General features: G+C 36.6%; 1 protein-coding gene, 1 long non-coding RNA gene and 1 other non-coding gene across 17 annotated transcripts in view; 2 read left to right on the top strand and 1 right to left on the bottom strand.

Moving 5' to 3' along the window:
• The first annotated feature begins 457 nt into the window (after positions 1–457).
• Positions 458–564, top strand: LOC116660113. The gene has a single exon (XR_004315498.1). It is a non-coding gene; the product is annotated as a U6 spliceosomal RNA (small nuclear RNA).
• Positions 565–1,884: 1,320 nt separating this feature from the next.
• Positions 1,885–16,650, top strand: LOC116659989. The gene is made up of 3 exons (XR_004315325.1): positions 1,885–3,578; positions 10,335–10,421; positions 14,726–16,650. It is a non-coding gene; the product is annotated as an uncharacterized LOC116659989 (long non-coding RNA).
• The window catches only part of ADAM2 (ADAM metallopeptidase domain 2), a 61,511-nt gene continuing 44,445 nt past the window's right edge, over positions 3,837–20,902 (bottom strand). For all 15 annotated transcript variants that reach the window (XM_032468426.1, XM_032468437.1, XM_032468424.1 and 12 more), the window contains 7 exons: positions 16,638–16,743; positions 12,737–12,920; positions 10,678–10,755; positions 10,332–10,467; positions 5,983–6,142; positions 4,731–4,795; positions 3,837–4,330 (listed from right to left, as the gene is read on the bottom strand). In XM_032468426.1, the coding sequence (XP_032324317.1) occupies positions 4,762–4,795; positions 5,983–6,142; positions 10,332–10,467; positions 10,678–10,755; positions 12,737–12,920; positions 16,638–16,743 (698 nt within the window). In that variant the 3' untranslated portion in view covers positions 3,837–4,330; positions 4,731–4,761. The remainder of the gene's footprint in view (positions 4,331–4,730; positions 4,796–5,982; positions 6,143–10,331; positions 10,468–10,677; positions 10,756–12,736; positions 12,921–16,637; positions 16,744–20,902) is intronic.

Below are 20,902 nucleotides of genomic sequence, written 5' to 3'. Positions count from 1 at the left end.
TCCCAAGTTGGCAGAGGTGATTCACCAGACGGTAATAACCTTAACCCTGCAACTTTGCTTCAAGCACCACAAGGAAGAAAACTCTAACTGCATTTTATTAACCGATTATCTACTTGCTCCTAATAGGAATGACTTAAAAGAAAATCCTATAGCGAATGCTGATTTAATTTGTTTTTACAGATGGTTCCTAGTTAAAGGAGAAACAGAGATGTCACCAAACTCGATATGCAATCAAGTCCATGGTGAACGTAATTGAAAGCTCTTGTTTACAGCAACAAAGTCATTACAACAAGCTGAATTAATTGCCTTAACCTGAGCTTGTCAAGTAGCTTAAGACCAGGTGCCAAATATTTATCCTGGCAGTTGCTGTGCCTTTGGAGTGGCACACCACTTTGGAATGTTGTGGAAACAATGAGGGGTTTTAACCCCTTCGGATAGCTCATAAAAATGGAAAACAGCGCTCCCTTCGGCAGCCCATATACCAAAACTGGAATGACACACAGAAGATTAGCATGGCCCCTGCACAAGGATGACACGCAAATTCGTGGAGCGTTCCATATTTTAAAAAAATGGAAAACAGGTTGCAGAGTTATTAAAAGCTATATGACTATTAAAACTGTTGGCGAGGATTAAAATACCAGTCATTCCAAATCTGACACCATGGAAGCTAAAGGAAGTCATCTTGTTGGTGCTGCAGCCGGGCAGGCAGCTTTAATCTTGTTCAGCCTCCACAGTGTCCACTGCTATCCATTCACTCTGCTAACCCAGCCAAAAGATGTCCTCCTGCAGGCTCAAGAAACCATCACTGAAGGAGAGAAACAGATGGGGCAACAAAAGGGGGAAATTTTTGGCCCTGTCACAAAAGTAGGGTTTGGACCTGATAAAAAAAAATCCGTAGTGCCTGTTGGTGCACAGTGGCTGTTACTCCAGCATATACATTCTTTAACTGGCCGGGCACCTGAGAAGACGGTTTTAGGGGGAAAATGATATTTCCCACAACTTTCTCCCATGGTGGTTCATAAAATATATACTCTGTGGACTATATGCCCAAAATATAATCCTGGAAAACCACTTCATGGGTCATAAATTCACTTTTCCCTTCCTAAGGAACCCTTTGAAGTATGCTCGTTGGACTGTGTCCAAATGCCAACATCTCAAGGGTATAAATAGATCTTGGTAATGATCTGTATGTGGTCACGCTGGGTTGGAGCTTTTCCCTGCAGGCGAGCAAGGCCTTAACAGTAGGTCAATTGTTATTGGAAAGGATAGTTCCTGTTTGGGGAATTCCTTCTGAGTTACCTTGTGACCGAGGAGCTCATTTTACTGGACAAGTAATTAAATCTATTTGTCACATTTGGCCGATGCATTTTCACTGCTCTTATCATCCCCAGTCTTCGGGTTTGGTGGAAAGAAACAATGGCAGTGTCAAAACACAACTGGCAAAACTTTCAGAAGCATTTGGTCTCTCATAGCCAAAAGCGTTTCCTCTAGGGCTTCTCAGCCTTAGGTTTACTCCTTTTGGTAAACATTGGCTGTCTCCTGAAATAAAGACAGGGCCTAGCCTGTGTGACTAGATGAGGGAACGTATGAAGAAGCAGTGTTACTCAGGGGAGATCTATATTTGTCTGGATTTTACTAAGACACTTAAAGGAAATGAAAATTTGGCAGCTAATTCCTTTCACAGTGAGTTCCAGGGAGATGAAGACCTTAAGGATCATGGATTACAACCTGGAGATGTTGTTTATTGGAAAACACATCAAATAGAAGATTCTTGGCAGCCACATTGGAAAGGACTTTATCAGCTATTATTAACTAATCCATGTGCTGCCAAACTAAAAGGCACAGACTCAAGGATTCACATCTGTCACTTTAAAAAGAGCCCTCCGTCTCCATGGACTTGACTCCTTGTTTCAGACTCCTGGCTTTGCCTGCCTAAGGCAAGCGTCACTAGAGTCAGAAGACTGAGTAAAGACCACTGTCCACAACGCTGGTGGGCATCCACTGCGCTGCGCTCCTGAACAGAACACAAAGACAGAGGAAGGGTCAATTTGCTCTATGCTTGAGTTAAGACTCTATTTTCTTCTGCTTTCTGACATCAGCACCCCTGGTTTTCAGACTGGGACTGTTTCTCTGACTAATACAGATTTGGAGATTTACAGGATGAATTCTGGGATTCTTGAAACTGGCTTTGTAATCTGATAAAATTTAAAGATGCCATTGGCTATTTCCAGTAATAAAAAGAGCACTGATAGTCCATGGAATGAACTATTTACAGAGATATGCAAAATACTTGCTTTGGATACTTCTAATCAACCACTTATAAGAAGAAAGGAGCCAAGTGACTCTGTATATGATACTTCTGAACATTTTTTGAAAACTAAGGAATATAACAACACTGACGTCCTTTAACGTCGCTGGACAACATGGTGAAAGACAAAGGTAAGCTCCGAGATCTGAATTTCCAGGTCAAGTGTTGCATAAATGACCCAAAGGCTTTTAGGCGTGCCCTGAAGAAGGGACTGCTCTCTTACAGCCGCAGGACTGAAATTGCTGAAAATTAAATGGAGAACCTCATTGTGTAATTGGCTGAGTTATAATGCAAGTTGACCTCCCAGCCTCACAGGGTGTCTACTGTCAAAGTGAGGGCATATATTGGGAAAGAATGGGACTCTGTTAGGATGGGGATGTGTGGGAAGACTGATGAAGCTAGAGACATCCTAGAGGATGTAGGGTGAGCCCCTACATCCCAGCGAGCCCTCTTGGTGGGAGAGGACCCCCAACCCTCATTGAAATTGGCCAACTGTTCATCATAAAATGGATATTTTCTGACCACGAAGCCATAAAATGAGACAGCACCGAAACATGCCATCATCAAACTGAAATGGCAAATATGTGAGCAGGCCCAAGCTGGCCCTGAGGGCACAGGTAAGTTATAAGAAGTGGCCTAAATGCGACACTGCCTTCTCGCTCTCAGCTTGCATTTCTGGCCTCATAAGGAGTCCACTACAATCAATGACAGAGGAAGAGAAGACTTGGGTGAGCTTACAGATGATTCTGTACAGTGTGCAGGCCCCACCTGAGGGTGGAGAGCTGTATCCTACAGCCCTTCTCGTGGACATCCCTGCAGGACAGGGGTGAAAGGGAATCCTACTGAAAGGGCAGAGCTTCTGGCAGTGTACCTGGTTGTGCAAGTCGCTTGAAAGGAGAAATAACCAGACATGGGATTATATACTGATTCATGGGCTGTAGCCGGTGGTTTGGCTGGATGATCAAGGACTGGGAAGGAACATGAATGGAAAATTGATGATGAAGAAATCTGAGAAAGAAGTACGTGGTTAGACCTCTCTGAACGAGGTCAATCTGCTCTTGGCTTGAGCTGAGACATCCACCTTCTCCTACCCTTGGACATCCATTAGTATTCCTAGTTCTCAGGTTCTGGGACTCAAGTAGGGACTTACACCATTGGGCCCCCCCATTTCTCAGGCCTTTAGATTCATACTGAATTACACTATCAGCACTTTCCTGGTTCTCCAGTTTGCAGATGGCAGATCTTGGGACTTCTTGGCCTCCATAACCATGTGAGCCAATTTCTATAATAAATTTCCTCAGCTATCTCTCTGTATGTCTCTGTCTGTCTCTGTCTCTGTCTGTCTCTGTCACTCTTCTATTGGTTGTTTCTCTGGAGAAGCCCAACTCACACATTTGTATTATTGTAGCTTTCTCTTAGATTTACCTTTTGCATTATGACACGTTCTTTTTTATATATACTAATGCTTTTTGTGTTAAAACCTATCCAGCTTTCTTTTTTATAAAGTTCCATGGTACATATATTGGTATATAGATTTCTGTCTTTTATTATGAATCTTTATATAACTAAAATTGTGTCTTTTATAAGTAGCATATAGTTGAGAATTTTTTCCAAATCTTAGGATCATTGTCTTTTGATTGGCTATAGACTATGAGACTGTAACATAACCACACACCATTGACATTTAAAATATAACAGTGGCCTTTAACCATGGTATTGCATGTATTACATTATAACCTTTTCTTATCTCATGCCTACTGATGAACAGAGTCAATGCCTACTGACTAACAGAATTAATGTGAGATAACTTTAAAAATAAGAAATATGCAGTATAAAACTCATAAACATGTATTCCTTAAAAATAATTTATCTATGGTATTATATTATATTATACTTGAAAATTTCTATCTTTTCTTGACAGATCAAAGCCATAATGTGCAGGTTTTGAATCCCAGGCATTCAGGCAATGCATGTACTTTTTTTTTTCTTTTCCATTTTTCTGGCCCATCAAAGATAATTACTCTGGAAGAATAAATAAAGGAGAAAAATTCACCTGTATGACCAATCAAGTTAAAAATGATGGTTAATTCAACAAATGTCATGAGGGTACACTTATTTTGATGTAGAGTTCTATCATGTAATTCACTCGTAACCAACATTTTGAATACATAAATGCTAAAGAAATAAGCATTATTAGAAAAAATATATAAAAGCACTACAAGAAGTAGTTTAAATGACAAATTTACCACATCTATGACAGCTTACAATATTGAAAACTACTCCTCAATTTAATTTTTATCATATGCAGGTATATGACTAGCACCACTTAATCTAGATTTATATTATTTTTATCTATCTAATACATTGAATTGTCTCTGTTTCTCTGTCTCTCCCTCTCATCCTTAAAGTATTCAGTACTTACTGTGGTATCGTGGTTTCTTTGGTTTTGCAGTCTAGTCTTTGGGCTCACTCTCACTTTCAAATTGCCTATATATTTAAAAATAAAAATAATTTTTTAAAATTGTAATTTCTTCAAAGATTGTTCTACAAAACTCTGTACCATCTATCAGTATTGAAACAGTTTTGAATCCTTATCTGAGATCTGGGAGCAACCACTACTTGAGAATATCTTACCAATGAGAACAATTCTCTGCTGATAATCAGGGCTAACATGAGAAGAGGCACAGTAATATAATTTTACCTGAAAATGAACTCAGATCATATTCATATTCATACCATTATTATCTAAATAGCTTTAAGCCTTTTTTTTACCATTCATATTCTGATCAGCTTTTCCACAATAAAATCATCCAATAAAAGAAAATTCCTTTAATATATTTAAGTATTATCTGAATTACATAACCATTTTATGTTACTTATTATTTCAGCAAGTTTATACAAACTTTTCAAAGTATTTCTATGCAATGTCTTCTCTTTTAATATTGTCTTAAGTTACCACTTTAATAAAATTCTTAAAATATTTTCATAAAATTCATTTCATTTTAACTAAATTGGAGGGCACAGATATAAAACTCAAAGGTAGGAATTATTTTATAGCAATTTCCAAGAAGAGAAGTAAACCAATTTTAATATTTATTTTTTTCTTAAAGCATATTTTCAGATAGTTCTGTTTGAAAAATTGTTTTATTTTATTTTTTTCTGTAGATTAGCCATGGTTTTAATCTAGATTTTTCAGTTTTACTATTATATGTCAATTTTTAATCTTTTCCACCTCTGGCTGCCTCTCAGTTTATTTAAGTGCATTAAAGGCTAAATACTCTACTAAATTTCCCAGCTATATTTTAAGAAAATAGTGTATGTAAAATTTCCTTGAAATATATAAATATTAAAAACTAAAGTAATAATGTTTAATATACATTAACTAATTAAGATCAAATAGTACAAGGAGGTAGATAAACATTAACTAGAAATCATTTCTATTCAAACTTACCCTTAACAGAGTCTAAGGTGTTTTAAGGTTAAAATTAGTCACCTCTTAAATATTGTTGATTAATTATATTGATCATTAATATATTATATATTAGATTTCCATATACAAATAAATATATAATCTGAATTATTACTAGTTACATCAACATGTTATTTACTGACAAGTAACTATGGATGCCAACCAATTATAAATGTAATGAATCTTAAATATGAAATTAACATACTCATCGCTTGAATACTCCTCAGTTCTCCATTTTTTTCTTTGGAAATAAACTTTTACCAGTGTAGCAATCAGTACACAGAGAATAATGAAAAAAGGAATGAGTAAGAAAAATGGCCATTTCGTAGGTTTGGCATGGTAAGTAGTCTCAATATAGCGGCCTCCTAGGAGAGAAAACATTAGTGATTTGAAGAAAACAGCAAAAACACATCTGTATTTTAATATAATGACTATTAGCACAAAATGTTTCAACATTTAATAATTTTATAATTAACATATTTTTATATTCATATAGATTAGTTGAAAGCATAGGTGCCCAAAGTTAGACACTTCTAACTCTTATGTAATAGTCCTGTTCCTCATTTTTTTAAAATTAAGAACCTTCTATTCCATGTAGTTTCTTTTCAGCTCTGTCTCATAATACAGATGAAAAGAATTAGAGTGTGATCCCGGTAAGAACCGAATTTTCCCTCAATACTCAATTTTTTTTTTAAAGAAATACTGCCATGTAATAAAATTTTGATCAAGTCCAAACTATCTTTTTTTTTTGCGTCAATATGTATTTTCATGGTTTATCTAAGAAATTATTTCTCATCTCAAGGTCATGTAGACATTTCCCATGCTTCTTTCAAGAATAGTTTTAGTTTCTATGTTCAGATTTATCGTCTGTCTTGTATGAACTGTGAAGTAAGTTGTGATTTTCAGATTCATTTGTCTAATGTGGATATCCAGTTCTTAGAATACAGTGTTTTAAACTGATTTTCCTCCCCTTTTGAACTATCTTTGGTACTTTTCTTGATTATTGTAACTATATACTAAATCTGTGCTATAATAAATTTAATACAAGGCAAATAGACTAAGCTGTCCTTCTTTGCTGTTATTTTTCAGAGCTCTCTAGCTCTTCTTAAACACTTTTGTGTGTATTTTAGAATGAAATTGTTGATATCTAAAAATATTGCCTGTTTTTATAATTGGGTTTTGTGATCTCTAGATTTAATTTGGTGAGAATTGACATCTTGGCAAAAACAAACTTTCCAATAGGTAAACATGGCATATTTCTCCACTTACTTGTATATTTAGTATCTATTTGCATTTTTGTTTGGTTTCAGTGTAAAAGTCTTGCACATCTTTTGTTAAATTTATTCCTAATGTTTTTTATATCTTGATACTATTGTAGATGGTGCTGATTTTAAGCTGATTTTCATTTACTGCTGCTAGTATATAAAATACTACTGACTTTTAAACATTGTTTTCTTTGATCTTCAAAAGATTTTTATTACTTCTGGAAGTGTTTTTGTAGATTCCTTAGGATTTTCTAATTAAGCATATTGTCTGCAGTCTCATTTCATTCTTTCTAACTTTATGCTCCTGATTTTTTGTTCTTTACTTGCTGCACTGGATAGGACTTTGGGTTAAATGTTGACGTGGTGGTAGCAGGCGTCATTGCTTTGCTCCCAACTTTTTGGAAAAAACCAACGTATTTTATCATAAGCTACATTAGCTACAATTTTTTGGTTGATGCTTTTTTATCAGATTGATGAAGTTTACTTCTGTGGTAGTTTGTTGCCTTTTAACAAGTTCATAAATAGGTGTAGAATTTTGTCTTAATGACTTTTCTGCATCAAATGAGAAAATTGTACACATTAAAACATTTCTTGATTTGGTTAATTGCACTGATTTTCAAATGATAAAAGAGTCTTGTATTACTAGGATAAACTCCAGTGTGTCTGCATTTTTATCCTTTTAAAATAGATAGCTACATAAACTGAGTTAATATTTTGTTGAGAATATTTACATTTATGTTTATGAAATACATGTCATTTTTTTGTTAACTTTCTCGTCTGGATTTCACATCAGGGTTGTTTTCCTTAGACAATGAGGTGGCAGAAGTCCCTCCCACCACTGTTTTTTAAAATGTTATTTCTTCCTTGCAAAAAAAATTGCTGGAATTAACCTGTGAAAACCATCTACACCTATATTTCTTGTTGCTGTTATTTTTGTTGTGATTTTTAAAAATCACAAGCACACAGATCAATGAAGTTTTGGCTTCTGATTTCTTCCTTATACCCTATGATTTGTAATTCCATTTCCAGGAGCACGTTTATCAGTCTCCTTGCCCAAGACTGAGTAGGACTCAAAGAGCATATGTATTTTCTTGGTCATTTTTGAATGGATGTAATTCCTTTAAAAAGTTTGGATCTAGAGTATTACATAAAAAAAATACACCTGATTAAACAAAACCACACCCACAAATCTCTTTGATGTAAGCCTGTCTGTACTGGACCCTGGTGAGACTGTATGAAATAACCTATTTAAGACTCATACTATCCTTACTGTTTGAGAGTTTTTACGAGGCGGTCCACTATGAGCCTTCTAGGCTTTTTCTATAGATGAACGTGTCTAAGGGGCATCACTAAATTTTTCTGAGGTCTTAACAGGTGTTTACATATGCTTGACAATTTTTATCTGAGATCAAATTCTATTGCTCAGTATCTAAAATTTAGCTGTTAGCCGTTTCTTACTTTAAGAAAGTTTTGCCGGAAGAGTCCAAAAATGAAAATTCATTTTATTTTCAACCCAAAAACATTTTCTAGCTCTTTTTATATTTGCTACATTTTACTTGAAAATCAAGCTGCTCCTTCATTAATAATTACTGCCGGCTTGCATTTTATCATAGGTAGCTTAAATCACCCGACCTGGAAATCATTACAGTCTACCTGGAAATATTGCTGACTAGAATCATGATTTCTATTTATCACACTATCACAGGTAGCAGAGATATCACACAATTCACAACTTCATAATAAATGTCTTCATGTCTCCAACTTCTAATAAAACGTTTTTAAGCTATTTTTGAATTGCTCACCAGCAATATTCTCAAGATGATTTCGACATATACCAACTGTCTTCAACAGTTTCCTATTCTGTCTTCCACACACCATCCACTTCCAATGCTACCTGTTTTAGATTCTCATTATATAAATACAACATCTGGTACCAAATTGTGGGGTGGGGGTGGAGAGAGACAGCGAGCTTGTGCAAGAAAGTATCCCCAAATTGAATAACTTAAAGGACTGAAACAGTCGTTTAATCTTGTTAATTTTGTGTCATGAATTTGAGGAGGGCTTCGTTGCATGGTTGTATTTTTGTGTCTCAGTCAAATTTCATAATATGAGCAGATGATTTTCAACAGAACGAGTGTTCCAATACTGAGAGTTAGCATTCTAGAAAACCCAGTCAGAGTCTGCAGGAAGACCATGGAAGCCGCAGAATCTCGATTCTGTACACTTTGGCGTTCAATCATGTCGCTAAGGCCAACCTGGATTCTAGGCAAGCACAGTCCCCTCTGCCCTTTGGAGAAACGGCATGCATATGTATGGACAGAAGCAATTCACTGTAGTTAATTTGAAGGTATGCTAACTGTTACTACTAAAATAGAAATAGCTTGATAATACATTAAATATGTTATAATGTTTTTTACTTCTTCTATTATCATATGGCCTTAAACGCTATATTTCAAATGCTGGAATGAATGTGGAAATATTAAGAACTATGTCTGGCTCAAAATCTAGAGAAATCTGCTTCGATTATATGTAAATATAGGTTTTTATGTAAAGGAAGTCTGGTCCTAAGCATCACTAGATACGCTGGCTTGCTCTAAAATCTATCTCTACTTCGAACCAAAAATTGTAGAAAACTACATTTCCTAAGCTCCTTGACCTCCTGTCTTCTAGTTTGATTTGGCCAATGGGATTCAATGGATGAGATTTGGACAATAAGAAAGCATGAAATTGCCATGACATTTATTCCCCTCTCTCTCTCCAGCGTCTCCAATTGTGTCTGTGCATCCTCCGTACCCACCTCATGCTGGAGAGCAACTCTCCCTGTGATCTCGGACCTGGCATGCAGCCCTGACCATGTTACACATCCTTCAAGATGGCTCTGATGCTGGTTCTAGTAATGCCATCTCCATCCGCTGTCCACCCGGCCCTAAGAAGTGGTGGTGGCTGCCTGTGCTCTGTCCTCTGGGTCGCCTCCCTGTTCTCTGACTGGCTGTCATCTCTGCCATTACGTGTTACCCCACACCTTATACTGACCTCCTTCTGTATGAAAGACTACAGTGATTTCTATTTTCCTGCCTGGGCCCTTGTTGACATATCGTATTTATAATATGTGTTTCATACGTTACAACATATTAGTCTCTGGAAATAAAACACAATTAAGTAGCCATGTATGGTTTATCTATTGATACTGAAACATAATCTAAATATAAATTAGTAGATAATTATTTATTAAGTTTGATATATTAAAATGTTGTTTCAATTATGTTTTTGGTTTGTTATCAATGCTTACCAGGTACACCGCCTCCTCCTGAGGGTGGAAAGTTACCACTGTCGACACTCCCACCAGTCCATCCTGGTGATTCATTTTGGCAAACTGGAGGTAAATACGTAGGGTTACAGTGACAGTTCTTTTTATTATTACATATCTGAAACAAGGAGAAGTGTCACCTTATAAAGTAAGTAGCTAAAATTATTTGTATTCCTTTAGAATTGTGAAATATCTAGGTCAGATAAGGCCAATTTTCTTATGTGGTTTACAAGTGTGCGTGTGTGTGTGTGTGTGTGTAGCTGTATGTTTGTTTTCCATGGATCATTCTCAATGATTTCTATTCTTGCTGCACAGTACTGATACTTACACCTTGATTGTTGCATTTTTCTGGAGTACAGTCATAATTCAAGAACGCAGAATCTACACATGTTTTATTCTTGCAAACCTAAAACAAAAATAACCCGAAGCAGGTTAACTGAAATGCCATCTGTATTTGGCATCTAATTAAAATGGTTCCATATTATACTGACAAAAAAGGTGTTCACTTAATAATATTACTATACTAACAATAAGTGATTAACTTATAGTGCTTTTGTGTTTCCAGCATTAGGTGAGACTGGTTATCTGAAAGTAAACAAGACAATAAAAGCAACTTCCCTGCTTATACTGGGATAGGATGTACAGACATGAAATCAATACAAGTAAAGATAAATATGTAATTAATACTATAATGAAAAAATAGTTTTACGAGAGAATAAAACACACAGAATGTATCGAATATCTGAGGACAGTAAAACATGTTTATTGATCCCTGATGCTGAGCAGGACTTAGCCAAGCATAGAGACGAAAGGCAAAGAACTTACAGAAACAGAAGAAATACTTGGGAATGACTCTGAATTGGAAGATAGTACAGAGCTTTTAAGAAATGTTAAGGGTGGTGTAGCTGCTACACAGAGACCAGCCATTCAAACACTGATTGACTAAATAGTTGAGTCTTACAATGGCTCTGGCCCTGAAAACACAGCAGTGAACAAACAAACAAAAAACCCCCTCCTCTTGTTCGTAGTGCAGTAAAGATACAGAAACGCACACAGACAAAAAGCCCACATGCGATGTGACGGAGGTTATTGCAGAAGGACTGAGTCTTACAGCTTAATCAGAAAGGTGGCCTATAAACAGTTGATTGTATTCAGCGATTTAATTGGAAGATGGAAAGCTGATACAAGTAGGTTTTGGAAAAGAGACTGTAAAGGGGAAGAGAAAACACAGTGAGACAAACTAGAGAGGCCGCACGAAGTCTAGGAAAGTGACAACCACAGAGTGAAACTGAGTGGCGGTGGTGGTGTGGTGGAAACCAGTGGTTGTAACTGAGACACAGTGAAATAGCTTAATCCACCAAGTTCAGTGATGGACTGTCCATGAAAGATGAGAAGAGAGCTGGGGCAATGGCGCCAAGGTTTCTGGTATACCTAACTTTCTCTCGGTTGTGGTGAAATTAATGAGAGAGTACAGGTAAGCATCAAGCTCAGAAGTTTAGAAATATTACTTTTGAGACTTCTTTTTACTTGTAGTATCAAATAATACTATGCCTTAGATTTTTTTTAAAATGTTTACTGCACTCACAGAAAGGCTCATAGTGACCAATGGTAAACCAAAGAACATATAATTGGAAATATTATTTTTATAAAAAACATTTTCTAAATGATGCTGTCAATATAGCTTTGGAATTTATCCTCTTAAAAAAATACGACCAAAATATACTAATGGTATAGTCAGAGAGTGCAATCTGCTCACATAGGTTTTGTTAAAATTTGAGTATGAAAAATATGTTGTTATATTTCATCTTCCATATATAATCACTATAACTGTGGCGACATACACCTTTGTTTAAGAACTAGGAAAAAACATATTGATCATAAATAGATGGTCAGGTCACACTGAGTGGCTGGGGACAGAGTATGAAAGTTCCAGCTCTGGATACAGACTAGTAACATGATAGTTAGAAATACACCCACTCTGTTAGAAGGATGTCTTGGGGTGGAGATATTAGATACATAGTTTGCAAAGCTGTTGTCCAGAAGAAGGTAAACCTAATCCTTGTAACCATTAAATAAATGCTTTCAACCAGAGAACAAAGAAGTTGAAAAGGGATTGTTCGTATTTTTTTTGTAAAATGGAATTTTTTTTCTTGAGCTTGAACATGTTTACTTCAGTTGTGTACAAGGCAAGGGAGAAAATCCATTCAAACTAGGAACCTAGCTATAAAACCACAGAAGTTATCTGTCACCATTCAGGGATAATACCATATAAAGAATATTATTTTTTGAAATTAAATGTACACTGAAATTATGAGGATAATACCAAATATGCATTTAAATTTGAAATTAGGAAATTACTTGGTAATAAGACTACACAGACTACATACCTTTCTTTCACCACAGACAGTTCCATCTCTTACCCACATATTGTCGCTGGCTTTATCACCAAATGCATAGTCCAAGGCAACACAGAGATGTCCTTTTATGTTGGCATAAACAATAGTGGCACTTGGAATGTTAATTAGTTCTGTCTTATCATATGTGCATATTAATTTTCCACATTTCAGATCCCTATAATTTACCATCAAAAAAAATCATTAGTTTTTCCATACAGAGAAATACTAGAATATTATTTCTTAAGCAAAAAGATTTAAGTAAAGCACAAAGGCCTGCGAAAAGACGTGTGCTATTAATTGTGAAACATCGAAAACACGAGGGCCTTTCCTGCACTGCTAATAATAATGACATTTTAGTAATTATGAACCATGTCCTATCTGGCCTGATCACTTTTTTGGTAACAATTCTTCACTCTTTTTTGACTCTTAATCATGATACTGAGCTTATTCTAGCCTAAAAAAAAAAAAAAAAAAGGGTAAAATTTATGTAATTACCACTCTAATTGGATTTCCTCTTCTGTTTTTCAAACATAATACCTACTTTCTGCATGATGGGTCCTGAACCAACAAGACATTGATGCATATGCTCAAGAAGCATTATATGCAATAAATGTTAACACTGAAAGACTAAGATATGTCATGATAATAGTGCCGTAAACCACAGGAAAAAAATCATGAAAGTAACCAGAAAATAAAAAAGCATTAAAAACAAAAGAACTGTAATACAACTTAAGACTGACTTTCCAAAAGAGACAACGGAAACCAGAAGATTATCGAATGACAGATTTAAAGGTGAGACAAAACACCTAGTGTCTTCCTATCCTGTATGCAGAGGAAATACCTTTCAAAAGGAAACAAGGCATCTTCAAATGATAATTAAGAAAATTTACCAACAGCAGTCCTAGACTAGAAAATGTAAACTGAGTTCTTCACATTGAAGGGCATTTATCTTAGATGTAACTTGCAGAAATACAAAATCCATATAGCTTGATCAGATTGAGGATCTCCTTTCTATTCCTATTGAGATGAGAGTGTTTCTCATGAGTCAGTGCTAGGATTTGTGATAAATCAGGCACAAAATAAAGAAAATTGTGTAGTTAAATCCAAATTGGGAGGGGGGCTAGGAGAGAGAGAAGAAATAGGTAAATTATCTCCCTTCACAATAAGTATAAAACTGTTGCAAACTTGTCAAGACAACCATTTCAGGGCTATGAAAATTGATCACAAGCAAACAACAAATTGAGAAGCATTTATGAAAAGTTGTCAAAAAATCAAGTGAGAACACCAAGCTGTGGTCTTCCTGCCTGAGTCGGCTCCCTTGCCCTCTCTCAGGTCAACTGATGACATCTTTTTACCAGGGCAAGGGTGGCCAGGAAAACCAGTAAACTCGACATCAGAGGGGTCATCCTTGATTTTGGCGCAGAGGGCCAAAAAATCTCAGCCAGCAGCATTTTGAGTTAAAGTAGCAAATTTGGTAGGGAAGGATCTTAACGGCCCTAAACTAGAAACATTCTACATGCCCAGCAACTGGTAAATAATTTGAAAATATTGTATATCCACACTACACAATATTACCCAGTAATAAGAAGTTATGAACCACTGATATAAGCTACAAAATGGATGAACCTCAAAACCATCTGATAAGCCAAAGAAACAAGACAACAAGACTACATATTGCGTGATTTCTCTTATACAACATTTCCAGAAAAGGCAAATCCATGGAAAGAGAAAGCAGGTCTCTCGTTGCTTGGGGCTGGGATCAGAAGTTAGGACTGGTTCCAAATGGGCACAAAGGAAAATTTAAAGTGATTCTAGATTCTGGTGATTTTAGCAGTTTCAGTAACTTTATCACAAAGTAAACAAAATAGCCCATTAAAATAGATGAGTACTTTTTAATTGTTTTAAATCTTAGTAAAGCTGTTGAAATTATTTATGAGCTCCTATGGAAAGTTTAGAAGTAATTTTTCCTGTCTTTACAAGGAAAAGCTGAATGAACTGACACCAGCGACTTTTCAGGGACCCAGCAGAGAACGGAGGTTGCAGAGAAAGCCCCTACGTGGATCTGGAAACTTAAGGACGTTTAGAAACAAGTTCAGCGCTTGCTCAAAGAAGCCACTGGATTCCGTAAGTCACTGATAATAATTAAATGCTGATTTTGACAAGTTGCCAGAGACTGAACGTGGACTAAAACATAACTACTCAAAGCAATAATGCAAGAATGTGCTGGATATTTATTTCATACGTAGAAGTAAAATTAATAACAATAAGTTATCACAAGCATGTGGATGCAGGAATTGGGAAACTGTTATAATCCACCTTCACTACACATGAAGGAGTGAACAATTATTTGAATGTGGGCTATTAATGTTTTATATATTGTGTTATTTGTAAATAGTAGATGTGAGTCAAAGTACATTAGTAATCACTTTTAATGGGAGTGGTCTAAACAACTAATTAAAAGCCAGACATTGTCAGAGTTGATGATAAAAACATGACCCATGATTTTAACATCTGAAAATCAATTAATGTAATAGACTATATCAATAGAATAATGGGAAAAAAACATAGATTCATGTTAATAGATGTATGAAAAGCATTTGAAAAATAGAGCCACCATTCAAGATCAAAAACTCTCAACAAAGTAGGAACACAAGGGAACTTTCCTAATCAGATAAAGGGCATCGACAAAAATCCTACAGCTAACAACACACAGTGGTTTAAGGCTAAATTTTTCTCATAAAATTGGTAATGAACAAGTCTTTTCTTTCTCCACCTGTATTTCAACATTTTAACCGACGTGTATACAGTGTAACCAAGCAAGAAAAACAAACAAAGGAATCCCAATTAGAAAAGAATAAATAATTCAGACTTTATTTGTAGATTCCATGATCCTGGACATGGAAATACTGAGAAATTCACACACACATACATGAAAGAATCCATGTAAAACTGACAAAATATGAGCAGTAAGGTGTGTGAATTTACCAGTGCCAATTTCCTCAGTTTGCTATTTCACTACAGGTAAGATATATAAGTCATATGAGATGTCACCATTCGGGGAGAACAGCCAAAGTGGACAGGGGTCCTCTGTATTCTCTCTATATTATTTTTGCAACTTCCCATGAATCTACCACTAGCTCAGAATGAAAAGATACACAGGTAAAATTCAATGTATTTTTTTTTTTTTACAGAATTTTAATTTTTACTATCAAACCAAGTTTGAAATAGAGTCAAAATAAAATATTATATTGACTGTGACATTCAAGTTCTAATATACATAACAATCATAATAGTTAACAGTGAACGCTCATATAGTGCATACTACGTGTCAGTCCCACTCTAAGTGCTTTTCGTAGAGTATCTGAATTCCACACTGGCACCAGCCCAACGATGTTACTAGAAATGATACGCATATTTTACACATCAAAAAGGTGAGGCACATGTCCAAGGTCACACTTGTAGGTAAGCACTGGGATTAGCATTTGAAATCAAGATGTCTGATTGTGGAGTGTGTGTTCTTCAACACAGTGCTTTACTTCCTGGGTAGTAAAAATGTATACATTTTTTAATTAGATTACTATAAAGAATTGTCTTCCTTTGTGAAATTAAAGTGACAGATGCAAAATAAAAATGATCAGTCCTTCTAACTAATGGGGAATGAATGTACCTATATGTAAATTCAGTGCTCTGCAGGCTGGTACAAGGGATAGGTTTGGATACATGAGAAAGGTTAAGTACAGACATTCAGTATTTAAGACATTTATAATTTGATTAAATACAGTCTTACTTCATGACTGGGCGATACTGATTATTTCTAAAGTTAATTATCGCATGATATTTTCAAATTTAAGGCAATAAATAAAGTTCCTCAGATATATTTCTTAAAGCTTACTTGGGTTCGCACTTCGTGTACCCTGAAGCAGTGGCACCACAGTTCCCTGACTGGTCACCCTTAGAATTAAGATCTTCATAACACTCTTGACCAGCAAAACTTGAACCTGAAAAAAGAAATGTGTGGTTAGTCGTACTGAACTTGCATTAATTTAAAATAATCAAAGAGTACACTTAAAATTCTCAGATGGCTTAAAATACTGCACAAAATAAGCGCATAAAATTGAAAACAAAAACTTCCAGTTTAAAATCACGCAAGACCACTTCAATGAAATATTTTAAAGTTGAAAGTACTCTCATCCACTCTCCAAACAGATTTTAGGATTAACTGCAGTATGCAGTTTATCTTCTACTTTTTTTGTAAGTCTAGAAGTATATAAGAAACTTTTTTGAAACAAATAATATGATTTATCAGTCAACAGTGTTTTTGTATAAATGTCTTTTCAAGTCAAACCACTAACATAATGTCTTATTTTTTGATCCTAATTTCCTCAGACCAAAAAATCTTGGAGTCATAACAGATTTATTTTCACATTCACTATCCAATCCGCACACATTATGTGTTTAATTCTGATAAGATCCAGTCCACTAAAAGAGCAGTTTCTTGATCATAATTATATCAGTTTCACTCTAATTGGAAGATTAAGCCAAAAACCTCTGAGAGGAAGATTTTAACCATGCAGAAAAGTGATACAACCTAAGAGGAGCCCCAGTGAATCCATCAGGATCTCAGCTGAAAGCACTAGAGACAGTGTGAACTGAAGATACTGTCCCCAAAGTCATTTACAAACCTAGCTAGGTGTGACAGGTCAAAGTTATAAGCTTAGCTAGGGAAGCAGGCCATTGGACAAAAAAAGGGCCAAAGTTGGAGGATCTTTTATGACTACAGTCACAAAATTGAAGACTCCAGGGTCCTCCACATAAGACATGTTCCTGCTTCTAAACATGAGAAGAGGAGATTAAAACATAAAGAGACGCCCTCCATAAAGCAGAGCATGCTTTCCTGTGGTTTCTGTGCTGCAGTTGTATACCTGCCGGGGGCAGAATCTCAGTAACCGGGCCCACTTTCAGTTGAAGGCGCTCAAGAGCTATGCCTTAGAAATGAGAGGGGACAAGATAGAGACTGAAACTAATGGAAGCTCTAAGTGAACCTTAACAATCATTGGTTTTTGATTTAATTAGAGCGATTAGTCTCTCATTTCATATCCTTAACAGAAGAAAAAGACAGATGTATCTACAAATATAGATACGTATTATCTACATAAGAGAAGCACTTAGACCGAAAACAGTTTCTGTAAGTCAAATATTGAAGATGGAGACAATGAAAAAATTTTTAACTAGCAGTATGTTTTTATGTAAAATATTCAAGAAAAAATATAAAATAAAGACATTCATGTATGTTAAAAAAATTGAATCGGAGAACCATGGTACGTATGTACTAAAATTTATTACAAAGGATATAAATCTTGAACGTGGCAAAGCATCAAAAATAATTGAGATAATTACGGAGAGATAATTAAATATAAACATAAATTGAAATTAGAAATCTGTACAATGTACAGTGTTTACACCAGTTTCACGATACTCAGGAACACCGAGAACAATTACATGCACACGCATCCACACACACACATTCGAACATGTATCATGAAGACTGCTAAAAACCAAGGACAAAAAAATCTTGATGGCTCAAAGAGAGAAGAGACACAAGATAAGAGATTTTTCTTCAGAAATATGAAAACCATATGACAACGGGGTAACCTCTTTAAAATGCCGGTGGAAATAGAGGTTCTAATTCAAGATGGGGGGGGGGGGAGCAGGGTCCTGAAGTCACAACCTCTCGCAAATATGCCAAGTCTACAGCTACATGTGGAACAATTTCCAGCAAGGAAAACCTGAACCCTGGTGGAGTGATCCCTTCATGCTGGGCAAACAAGAGGATGGCTACACTGCAGCAGGTAGGAAAGGCCAAGACGCAATCCTGTGGTAAACCCATCCTGGCTGGACAATCCACAGCTGGGAGGGAACTCAAAACTTGGAGCTTCTCGAGGGAACCCCACATTGGGCACCACAGCTTTTACTGCACCTGGAAGATGAGCCCTTGAAATATCCAGCTTTGATAACAGGGGCTCATGAGAGAATGAGGGCTTCATCACAGGGTTATAGAGAACTGTGAAATGGTTCTGAAGGCCATTTATGCTCAGGGGTCCCAGGACTGTAACTGATGGAGAAAGAGTTCTTAACTGGCCCCTACCCAGCACGACCAGGGGCAGCAGAGGAGCCCAGTCTTTCTGTAAAAAAGGCCTGTGAGCTTGTCTTTGTAGCTGTGGCCAGAGGAGCTGGCTTCTAATTAAACACACATCCACAGACCTACCACGAGCCTTCACAGAGACTTGGGAGGGTGAGGGCCATCTTCGTGTTCTCACTCTGCCACACCCCTGAGTGCCAGGATTTCCCAGAGGGAAGGTTTTACATGCATTTTATGCCCTGTTTTTCACTTGTGGGGCTCTGATTTTTGTGGCTGTGTCCCAGGGACACCCCTACAATCACCTGGCTCTGGTGGCCGGGGTGGGTGGTTGCATACCTGGGTCCCCTGGGATGGTAACGGTCAGAGAGAGTGTTTTGGCCAGCTAACACCGCCAGGGCACGGCACAGCCAGCAGGCTGAAATGGATGCTCAGTCTTGCTGTGAAAGAGTATGTTCATGTATAACTGAAAAATTGTGCTCTACACTGGAATTTGACACAGCATTGTGAAATGACTATAACTCAATAAAAAATGTTAAAAAAAAAAAAAAAAGAAAGAAAGAAAGAGACCTCTTTGCTTGTCCTGAAGCTTTGGCCTGAAGGGAAGGCATCTGGTTTGGGTATCTACAGATCGAGAGAAAGAGAGAGAAGGAGAAGAATGACAAGGCCTGCAGGTTCTGTTTCTCTGGTGGCATCCGGGCTGACACAGTTGTTAAGACAGAGGGCTCTGTGATGTTTCGATTTGGGGATATTCTCATCTTTCCTCGGCGGCATGGTAGCCAAAAGGCAGCAGCCTTACGGCTAACGAAGAGATCTGACCTATTTGGAGCCTCGGTAAAAGCACCGGAGCACAGTGAGAAAGTTATCCAAACTGACTTACCTAGAAAACCTCTGTTCCCGGGTTGCTGTTGTGATTTGGTTCGAGCTGGAGCTCAGCGCAGCAGAGAGAAAACGCCTCCCACCCAGGGAATTACTGAAATGACAGCGATATGCCAGCAGCACTTCAGCAACTGAGGCAAACAAGAGCCTACTGAGAATTTAAGAGGACACCTTGGAGAACTAGATGGTCACAAGGACTGCTGAAAAGCTCCAACACATAACTGAACGTAAAAGGATCTACATGTGCCAAGAACAATCCTGAGAAAGGAGGAGTCCCCAGACACTCTTCTCTGGATTATATTTAGGTCTTGAACAAGCAAGAGGTGGAAGCTATGGCTGTCCTGTAAACTGACTGAAGCTTGAAGCTGTGTCTTCTCACCCAGATATCCTGGGTCTGGGGAAGAAAATGAACAGTCAGGGCATTTAAGGGTATCTGACAAGCTGTTGGCTGGGCACTCAATTGTATTAACTTGGAGTTCTCCCCAGCAAATCAGGCTTTAAAAAATAAATAAGAACTTGGGGGAAAGGAAAAAAAAAAACTGGCAGAGAACTCAGTGGCTGCACACAGCAGGGAATAAAGAACCTGAAAAATTAGTCCAGGATAGTTGCTAAACAAATAAACAGTAAGAAAAGAAACAGTAACAGTAAACCCTGGAGAAATCTGAATCAGAATTGTTAAAATTTATTATCTACAATTTCCACTTTTTAAAGTTTCACTACATGCAAGGAAATAAAAGTATATTACACACCCAGGAAAATAAAGCCAATAGAAAATGTCCTCAGAGATCCCAAATTTTGAATCCAGTAGACAAAGACTTAAATTAGCTCCTATAAATATGTTCAAATTACAAATATGTTCAAATTTTTTGAACATTTCTAGAAAACTAAACAGAGAATATGAGAGTTTTAAATAAAAAAGGGAACCAAATAGAAATTCTGGAATTGAAAACTATATTAACTAAAATGAAAAAATTCACTAAAGAAATTAAAAACTTAATAGGTTTAATCTGGCAGATTCTGTTGACCTGAAGGTAGGTCAATGGAGATTATCCAGTATGAGGAACAGAAAGAAAAGCAAATAGTCCAAAATAAAGGAGCTTTATGGACCAGTTGGACCTCAAGTGTATGAATATTGGCATACA

The sequence above is a fragment of the Camelus ferus genome, chromosome 26 (genome assembly GCF_009834535.1).
Source record: "Camelus ferus isolate YT-003-E chromosome 26, BCGSAC_Cfer_1.0, whole genome shotgun sequence".
NCBI lineage: Eukaryota > Metazoa > Chordata > Mammalia > Artiodactyla > Camelidae > Camelus > Camelus ferus.
Note: the sequence above shows the minus strand (reverse complement) of the source record. Positions and strands in the feature narration are given on the sequence as shown.